The sequence below is a fragment of the Microtus pennsylvanicus genome, chromosome 2 (genome assembly GCF_037038515.1).
Source record: "Microtus pennsylvanicus isolate mMicPen1 chromosome 2, mMicPen1.hap1, whole genome shotgun sequence".
NCBI lineage: Eukaryota > Metazoa > Chordata > Mammalia > Rodentia > Cricetidae > Microtus > Microtus pennsylvanicus.
Genome location: NC_134580.1, coordinates 19,568,691 through 19,579,076, shown reverse-complemented (window position 1 = coordinate 19,579,076; position 10,386 = coordinate 19,568,691). Strand labels below are relative to the sequence as shown.

General features: G+C 37.9%; 1 protein-coding gene across 1 annotated transcript in view; it reads right to left on the bottom strand.

Annotated features, from left to right (window-relative positions):
* Positions 1-261: 261 nt before the first annotated feature.
* The window catches only part of Redic1 (regulator of DNA class I crossover intermediates 1), a 49,239-nt gene continuing 39,114 nt past the window's right edge, over positions 262-10,386 (bottom strand). The window contains exons 11-13 of the mRNA XM_075962396.1: positions 9,117-9,180; positions 4,686-4,768; positions 262-735 (exon numbers count right to left, since the gene is read on the bottom strand). Coding sequence (XP_075818511.1) covers positions 262-735; positions 4,686-4,768; positions 9,117-9,180 — 621 coding nt within the window. The remainder of the gene's footprint in view (positions 736-4,685; positions 4,769-9,116; positions 9,181-10,386) is intronic.

Genomic DNA, 10,386 nt, shown 5'->3' with positions numbered 1-10,386 from the left:
AGGTTGAGTAAACATGAGAATGGCAACATATATGTTGAAAATGGCAGCATATATATGAATTTCTACAAATAAGGCTATTAAAGAAATGCCTACATAAAATATTAAAAACAGAAATATTAAAATTGCATGGAAACAACAGAACTTAGAAACTCCCCTTTAAGCTCAGCCTCATTTTCTGATCACTTACTACATTAATGAAGACCTACACATGTCCTATTGTCTTCCAAGGTTAAATGAAATACGACGTCCTAAACTGAGATTTTAGAATGAGTTATCTTTAAGTGTTTCCTGCCCTCCAGTGGTATCTGTCCTGATATCTTCACTGTAGCTGCCAGCCTTATGAAGGGAAGGTGCCTCTTTTACAGGAACATTGGGACTACTTTTACATGAACATTGGGAGATTATGGTACACTGTATGGCAACATCAGCTGTTTCCCCCATAGCCAGCTCTTTCTCTGTCTGTACCCCTACATCACATCTTCTAGCCTGAAGCACACAGTTGTTACTGATTTTGTTTTGTGAGGTATGTTCTAAATTGTACTGAAACTCTGGAAATGTATCAGTATTATTTTTCACTGGAGACTCATGAAAATTATGAATTTTGACATTGTCTTCCACAATTATGTCACCTAAATGATCTACCACCTTTTCTTGACAAAAATTATCAGCTGTTTCTGTGTCTTTCTTATTTGAATCTTCAATTTGCTGCTGGATTTGATCTTCATCTTCAGATACCTAAAAAAATGAAAGAAATCTATGGTAAGTTTTAAAAATGGTCATTTCAAAACAGTCTTTAAATTCACAGTCTAAAAATTTTTTGAAAACCAAAGAAAATTTGTTAAGTTACAAATGAAAACAGACATGATATCAAAGGTTAATTGAAGACTCTCCCACGGCTCCCAGAAAGCTATAGTTTTATAAATAGGGCTGACAGCAATTGCTACTGCAGTAGAAACACAGAAGAGAACTCTGTCTCCTTCTCGGGACTGCAGTCACAGGCCTCGCTATCCCACAATACTCTTCAGCTTCTTCTGAAGGGCAGAGAAGAAACATGTTCCCAGGGACAGCTAAGAAGTTAACCTTGTTCACTCATTGGCTCCTTAAGTGAAGCATTTCAGTCACATAACTGCTATTAGGTTCATCCACGAAAATAAAGAAAATGAAGCTATCAGATTACTGGAAATTGAGTGGTTATAATAAATACTGCAACTGTTACATAAAGGAACAAATTTTGTTGACTTCTTAACTTTATAAAAATTTTATAAAGATTAATGAAAATACCATATGGATATTGTAGTTAAAATGTATTGTTTGCTGGGATTGTAGCTCAGTAATAGAGTGCTTGCCAAAAACGTGTGAAGCTAGCATTTCTATCACTCCAATGGTGAAGAAAAATAGAATACATATTGATTATTCAAGCTTGGAAGTAGATAGTCATTGTTTGAATAACAGAAAACTAAAATTAGGTCTAGACTTCAGTGGATGGACCTAGGAAGCAGAAGTAGCCCATGGAATCACTGAAGTCAGTTAAGCTACACTGGACAGAACAGGTCCTATGCATCTCATCTCGTCAAAATGAGTGACAGATGCACTCATATGAAGAAGGAACACAGCTGCTGCTTTCTTAGACATATTCTGTGGGAAAAAATGAAATTAATCAAGTGACCACACACCTGAAAAACCTGAGAAAAGCATTACGAAGAAAAAGAAAGAAGCACTTTGTAAATGTAGCTATGAGGTCTCATTTAGACTAGGGAGTCACTGAAGAACTCACTACAAAAATACTGACATTTGGAACACAATGAAGATGAGACCCAAGAAGCAAAATATATGAAGGAAGGGTCAAAGACCTCAGTGTGAAACGAAGAAGAAAGCAGGAAGTACCCTGCACAGTAAAAGTGTAGGAAATGACTGTCCTATTAGGACTCCATTTGTATAGTGATATTTTGTTTATAAAGCTTGCCTGAAGATCAGAGTGCAGAGCTAAGCCACTAGTTAGCCATAGGGGCCAGGCAGTGGTGGACATTCCTTTAATCCCAGCACTCAGGAGACAGAGACAGATGGATCTGTTAGTTCAAGGCTACCGTGAACTACACAAGATTGACTCTGTCTAAAAGAGAAACAGTACTCACACAAAGGTGATCCCAGCACTTGGGATCCCATGCCTTTAATCCCAGCACTAGGGAGGTGGAAATAGAAGTGATATGGCTGGGCAGAGAGAGGAAAATGAAGCAGAAAGAGACAGAAGTTCAGGGCAGTCTGAGGATTCACAGGGACAGGATTGCCCTTTAGTCTAAGCACTAGGGAACATAAGAACTCTAGTGGCTGGTCGCTCTACTTCTCTGATTCTTCAGCTTTCATCCCCTGATAGCTGACTTGGAGTTTTTATTATTAAGGCCAATGAGAATTTGTGTTACACATTAGCTCAGGAATTAGGACCAATAATTGTCAGTTGGAACCTCATAAAACCAAAACAGAGAAGAAACTGGAAAAGCAGTCTGTGTAGATCAGGAGAATATTCGATGCAGTCAGGAGCCAGTTTTCACAGTTAGGAGCTGCTGTAAAGAGTTTAGATGGGTTAGTAAAACAGGAGCCCACTGAAGGTGGTTAACATGATTGCATTTGTATTCTTAAGATAGCAATGAACTTTGCTACCTAAGTTGAAGCAAAAACAAAATACTAAGATTGTTTGAGAAACAACCACAATCATTCAAAAACAAACTAGTGAGGACATAGAATTGGGCTCTAGTGAGAAAGGGTGAGAAATAGGTAAATTTTCAATTGATCAGGTAAAGGAATGACTATGGGAGGATGTTGACAGAGGTTTCTGTCCCTCCTAGTCCCACAGTCATTTAGTCCCAAAGAAACACACAGAGACCTACATTAATTATAAACTGGTTGGCTTATTAGCTCAGGCTTCTTATTAACTAACTTTTACATCTTAAATTAACCCATAATCCTTATCTACGTTAGCCACGTGGCTTGGTGCCTTTATCAGTGAGGCATTCTCATCTTGCTTCCTCTGAGTGATGACTGCAGACTAAGCCTTTCCTCCCCAGAATTCTCCTATTCTGGTCCCCCTGTGTATACTTCCTGCCTGGCTACTGGCCAATCAGCATTTTATTAAACCAATGTAAGTGACAAATCTTTACAGGTTACAATTTTATTGTCCCACAGTAGGAGGAGGCAGAGTGAGGTTAACTGTTTTTCTAGGCTTCTGAAATTAACACTTAGATATACTGAAGTACTTAATGATATGGGAATTACCAGAAAAACTTAAAAGAGGATTCAGTTTGAAATTCAAAAGGGTATAGATTCTCTTAACTACCCAAGAACTGTTCAATAGAACATTTAAAAAGGCTCAGAGCTAAAGCTATCAAGCAGCACAAGTACCATTCTAAGGTTTGCACATCATTGCCGCTGCAGGGCACAGAGTGGCAGAAGATCCTATATAGAGTTGTCATAGTATCATGTAGGGAGGACAGAGGAGAGAATGATAAAGCATTCACTCTATGCTATGGTATAGGTGGGAAGGTAGCTAACACAGCATCCTAATGATGAAGGAGAGACAAAAACTACTTCATTTGTTTATGGTAGTTGGAACTGAAGGGAGGGCAAGTGCTCTAAGTCTCACATAAATGTTTTCGAAAGATAAAATAATTTCCATCAAGATCAGGAGTCCTTATAACCAAAGGCTCAAAAGTTTGTTTGCTATTAGTCAACTTAACGCAGCTGCAGTCATCTGAAAGAGGGAACATTCACTAATTAAGGGAATGCCTCCATCAGATTTCCTGTAGGCGAGTTTATACGTTTTTTCTTTGATAAATGATAGATGTGGCTGGTGGGGTATGAGGAGCAGCACTCTTTTAGGTGGGGTAACCCCTGGGCAGAGGTTATAAGAAAGCAGGTTGATAGCAAAAGTTTGGCTTCTTCCTTTCCAATTTGAATCCCCTTGATCTCCTTTTGTTGTCTTATAGCTAGAACTTCAAGAACTATGTTGAATAGATATGGAAAGAGTAGACAGTCTTGTCTTGTTCCCGATTTTAGTGGAATCGCTTTGAGTTTCTCTTCATTTAATTTGATGTTGGCTGTAGGCTTGCTGAATATTGCCTTTATTATGTTTAGATACATTCCTTGTATCCCTGATTTCTCTAAGACCTTTATTATGAAGGGGTTTTGGATTTTGTCAAATGAGACAATCATATGTTTTTTTTTTCCTTTTAGTTTATTTATATGGTGGATTACATTGATAGATTTTCATATGTTGAACCATCCCTGCATCTCTGGGATGAAGGTGACTTGATGATGGTGGATGATTTTTTTTTTTTTTGATGTGTTCATGGATTCGGTTTGCCAGTATTTTATTGAGTTTTTTACATCAATGTTCATGAGTGAGACTGATTTGTAATTTTCTTTCTTGGTTGAGTCTTGGTGTGGTTTTGGTATCAGGGTAACTGTAGCCTCATAAAAAGAGTTTGGCAATGTTCCTTCTGTCAAATACTTAGTTTTACTTTTTGTTTACATTTTCTGACATTGTTATATTTAAAAAATGTTTTTAACTTTGAAAATTATTTTTATGTTATTTTTATTTCCACTATTGGCTCATTTCTTCTCAATGTAAAAAGAGAAAAAACATTTTGAAATTAATATAGCAAAAATTAATAATTCCAAAAGGAAGAGCTTACCAAATCAGAACTCGAGCTGAATGTACTCTCCATCAGTCGTGGAGAGTAGCTGGCGGACTGGCTGCTCTGCGAAGACTCCAGATCTGAAATAAAGCTTCCACTCATGAAAGATGGGACCACTCATACTCTAGCAAGGTAGAAAACATCTAAATTTCACTAACATAACAAACAGCACTTTAAGACGTGCCGAGCTTGCTGAAATTTTTGATGAGGGCAATTATTTCTGATGAAGAAAAACTGAAAAAAAGTGAGGCTTGATCTGATTCTTAGCAGTGTAATCTAAGGCATTTTCCTCATAAGGTTTGGCAAGTCCACAGGCACTGTGAGCCCAGAACCAGCAAGGAAGAAGCAAGCCTGTCTGTGCCAGGGATCCTCTCCATAATGGCATATGAAGGGCATGAAGACAAAAATGAAGGCCTTCCCTTGGCTCTGGTAATTTAAGCACCTTTACACAATGTAACTCTGACTGAGGCTCTGAGCAGGTATGGAAGCCTGCCAGCCTGTGTGTACCTGTGTCACATCCACTGGAACAATGCACAAAATTCCTGAGTGAACGTGTAAGGAATGAGTGAAGTCCCCAGTAAATGCGAGTGGTTGGCATAAGCACAGCCATGTCAAGGACTCCAGTGTCTCAGACTCACAGAGATGGCAAACCATCCTCGGCCTGTGTGCAGCACTGACAGTGTATACAGAGTGCATTGACAGCAGCATCTTTTCCCTGATGTTTAGAGCCTCAGACTGCTCCCCCACAGAGACCTCCTACTAAAATGAAACAGACCTGCCTCCTTGTTTAGCTGCATATGAAAACCTTCCTCCTTGAGTCAGGTGTCTAAAAGAAAGGCTGGCTTTCCAAGTTACTGTTGTCATGTACTCCATAGAGTGCAGAATGCACCCAGCTCGGCTATTCTCAACGTGAGTCTGCCATTTCTTCATGCTCAGCTACCCAGTTAGGTAGGCCCTAAAGTCATGCAGCTCGTGGCACTTCATAAATTTCTTCTGTTTAGTATTTGCCTCTTTGTGCTTTGATTATTCCTTTGTTGTGTTTCAACTTGTATCTTCCAGGAAAGACTGCTCTGCTATTCTTTCTCTATACCTACTTGGCAACACATTGGACCCCTACACTTGCCTTCTTGTTCTTACTTTTTATTCTCTTGTTTCTTCTTTCCCCATTATTTCCTCAAAACAAAAACCAAAAAAACCCACCTCTAAACTCAATTTTCCCTCAGGACTACTCTAGTGCACCTGTCTCTGAATTTCAGGAACAAGGAGCAGTACATAGTTTCTAGCTCAAGCTGGCACTGGACTGCTGTTGGATCCCTGCATCTTTACTGCAGTCCACTTCCCCCTAAACAGCAGGAAGGAACTGAAGACAACTCGCCAGGACTCAGACTAAATAAACAAAGTAAGCAAACAAACTTGGACTTGCCAAAGGAGATGAAACAATCAGTAATTTTGAAGCAAAATTATAGAGGTAAAATCTAGCCAGGAAATGGAAATAACCAGAAAAAAAGAGAACCTAACAGAAAATTTGGAAATAAGAGGACCAAAAAATCAAATAGATCAGAGGGGAATTATCAACAGATAAAACCACACAAAGAAAATTTCAAAGATGGAGGACAAGTTAAGACAAAATACACTATAATACATCAAAAGAAAAAGCGGAGTGAACGTGACCAACATGTTCAAGAACTCTGGGACATGTACAAGAGGTAAAATCCAAGAATCCATGAGGGAGAAGAAATAACTAAGGTAAAAACTAAATTAAAAAAAATGATAGCAGAACAAATTACTAAACCCAGAGAAAGAAGTGGATATCCAAAAGTGTGAAGGATAGAATTTAAAGCCTCAAATACACATCACAGTTAAGATGTTGAAAATACAAAGAAACAACATTAAAAGTTGTAAGAGAAAATGTCAATGTATATAGAAAGGCAGAAACAGCAGACTACTATCACATTTTTTGGCAGCTTGGAAAGTAATTAACTGTCAATCAGAATTACTATACTTAGAAAGATTTCTTAAAACTGGTAGAGAAATAGCCTTTTAAGATAAGCACAAAGATAACTCATGAAAACCAGGACAGTTATGCTAAAAATATTTAAAGTAAATAGAATAAGAAAAACAATCCCATCCATAAAAATAAAAGAAAGTAAGCCAGAAAAAAATCCATCATGTACAACCCAGTAAATTTCTTCATTCAGGATTCAGGGAACCCAATGGAAGGAGAGGCAGGAGTAGAAGAGTCATAGGGGACAGAGGACACCAAGAAAACAAGGCCTTCTAAATCAACATGCTCAATGCACATGAACTCAGAGACTGAGGCAGCATGCACAGGGCCTGTATGGGTCTACCCCAGATGGGGTCCTAGAGCTGAAAGGGGAACTGCACACAACCTCCATCCCTACCCAGAAGCTATCTCCAACTGATAACCACTTGGAAATGAAAATTTAGTATTTTGGTTGGGAAGTCTCACTGGGGAAACTACTCTTCAGGGCAGGCTGCATGTCCAGAAAATGAACTCACAGGCACTATTGGAGGTTCCTTGTCTCATTATGTCATGTCAGGGACTTTCCTTTTTATTAAAAATTTACTATAATTTTTATCTTTTATTTTTAAATATTATTTTCTTCAATCATCCTACCCTATGGGTCTTTTGCATAGATCCTATGTCTTCCAATCGAGTGTTTCTGTGGAGTCCTGAGTGCTAACAAGTGGTCTCTGTCTCTGTGCCTTCACTTGAGCTCTCTTCCTTCTGCTTGTTTGTTCTGGCATATTCCAATGTGTTAGTTTTTGTTATGCTATTTTATCTCATTATATTATATTATTAACCCTTAGAAGCCTGTTTGTTTTCTAACGAGAGATAGAAAGAAATAATGGATCTAGTTGGAAGGAGATGTGGGAAGAAACTGGGATGAATAAAGGAAGGGGAAACCACAATAAAAGGGGAAACTTAAGATATTATAAAGTGTCTGATGAGAAAACCCATTAATTTTTATGGTAATTTAAGAGTTTTTTGTTGGTTTGGTTTTGTTGTTGTTGTTTTGTTTTTTTTTTTTTTTTTTTGAGACAGGGTCGCACTTTATAGCTCTGGCTATTCTGAACTCACTATGTGTGCAGACCAAGCTGAACTCAAACCAAAGAGATCTACCCCCTCTGCCTCCCGAGTGCTGGGATGAAAAGTGCACACCACCACACCTGGCTCCATTTTCATGATAATTTAAAGTAATAAATTAATAAAAATTGTAAAAGTTCACAAAGGTTTCTAAGTATCCTAGCAGACCAGATAACAGGAAGAGCTGTTCTAGAACCAAAAACCTATGACATGCCTAGTAGGCATAAAACTTTTATGAACAGAAAGTTACTCAGATATGAAACACTAGCATACACAAGCTTATAAACAATTAGTATGCAAGATTTATAAAAGACACATAGAGCATAGCAAATATAGCCAGGAAAAGACACGCTCCTTCATGAGAAGCAAGGATCTTAAATGCAGCAAGAGGCAGCATAGCACGCTCACGAGCAACTGTTTTCCAGATGTCGAGAGGCAGAGGCAGAGTGACGGTGGACTGCAGTGAGATCTTGTATCCAAAAGCAAAACAAAAGGTAACACGAGCAAAACATGGAACATGGCTGACCAAGTAATCTAATTAGTAAGCAGAGACGTAAAATATTAAAACTACCAAGAGCTATTAGGTTTAAATAATGATGAAAGATTGATATAGCACAGGTGACTATATGACTTTTCCTGCTGCCTATAGCAGGCTCAAGTGGACATGTAAGATCTAGGAAACAAGCGTGCATCACCTTAGAAAGGTAATGCATCATGTGAAAGTGGTTGGTTCCATTCCCAGAAATATACCCAAGAACTTTCATGTGTGTTCCAGAAATGTCAAGAGTGGACAAAATAGCCAAGGACAAAATATCGGGGACAATGTAAGCAAGTATCTGTTGCCAGAAGATGCATGAGTCAATTAGAGCGTGTTGATGTAAAGAATGTTGGGTAGCCGAAGAAACTAATCTGTAAAAGCCACAAATTCCAAACACGTGGTGAAAAAGGAAAACTGTGCCAAAAACAAAAACAAAGAAAATAAATAAATAAAAAATAAACAAATAAAAGAAAACAGGTCAATAGTGACCTCTAGGGAGCATGGTAGGAAATGCAATAGGGCATGTTTTTTAAAATACTGTTTGTATTGTCTCAAACTACCGTTGAGTATAAAACTATCTGTGAAATTGTAAATTTATATTCTATGTGTTCATCATGACTATTTTATAAAAGGAAAGAGAAATTTTAAGGAATCAATTTACTGGGGTCTGTTCTAAAACATCTATTAAATATTTGTTTGCTGGTAAAATCTTTAAAACCTTTAAAATTTGATGTCTATTTCTTTCTTTTCTAAAACAAAGATATCCTACAGTTACACGCACAGACTCTCTCAGCAGACATCGGCCTCCCTTTTAAAGGACACACTCCTCTTCTTTCCATTGGGATCTAGAGGAAAGAATCAAGATTATAAGCATCCAAGGTATTCATAGCACTCTTCACATATCCAACCAACACCACCATTTCATCCTATAGAACTTTCAACTAAATTTAAACTCCAATTCAAATTTGAACTATTAAACTAAATTTAGAAACATGGAGAGCAGAGTAGGCAACTGCTAAGAAATGCATTACTATCAAAAGGCAAAACGTCATACTGTTATGGTGCTTGTTGTTAAACAAATTCAAGATATTAAAGTCCTTGGGAATGTAGTATGTTATACGTTTTTTGGGTTTTTTTTGGTGGGATGTAGAATAAATAATAAAACCCCAGAGACAGTTATTGGGATTCAACCCCAAAAGCAAAAAAGCAAAGCAATCAAGCCACTAGAAAAGTCTTAACCTCTACCTACCAAAGGCTGGGTGACCACAGACTAAGCCTCTCTCTCCTCCCATTTTATATTCCCTTGAGTGCTGGGATTAAAGGCATTTGACTCCCTAGTACTAGAATTAGGTGTGGGCTATCACCACCTGGATTCGTTTCTGCATTGATCTTACCTGGCCCAGAGTGGCCTTGAACTCAGAGAGATCTCTTTGTCTCTGTCTCCTAAATCCTGGGATTAAAGGTGTGTGCCACCATTGTCTGACCTCTAGTGGCTTAGCTTTACCCTTCTGATCTTTAGGGATACCGGGTAGTATTTTTCTTTAAAAAAATATAATCAAAGCTTAGAACTATAAATCATCTATGGAACACACAGTTGGCTGTAATTTTATCACTTTCTAAATAATTAATGATTTTTGTTTCCTTTCTTGTTTTTAAAAACCAGAATGTTCCCTAATTTCTATGAACCTAAAAATATTGGACAACTGGGTTTATTCTATTCTGCTCTGTATTTTTATAAAATCTGATGGGAGACTGGCTACAGGTGCCCCTTCTGAGTGTCTGAGGTGCATTTTACAGCTGACAGACCATATGACAGACTATATGAGAGTCTGCATGAACTGAAAGAAAGGCTGCCTTTCTAGCTTCCTATATGACAGACTAAGTGACAGTCAACATGGACTGAAAGAAGTGCTTTCTATGTCTTTTGCTGGGACACAGGGCTATAGATAAGTAGACACTGCCTGCTGCCTCCCTTTCCTCTTGAATGTAAAGCCACCTTACATTTCTAAGTATGTCTTGAATTTGATGTAGACTTTATATAGATATTATGA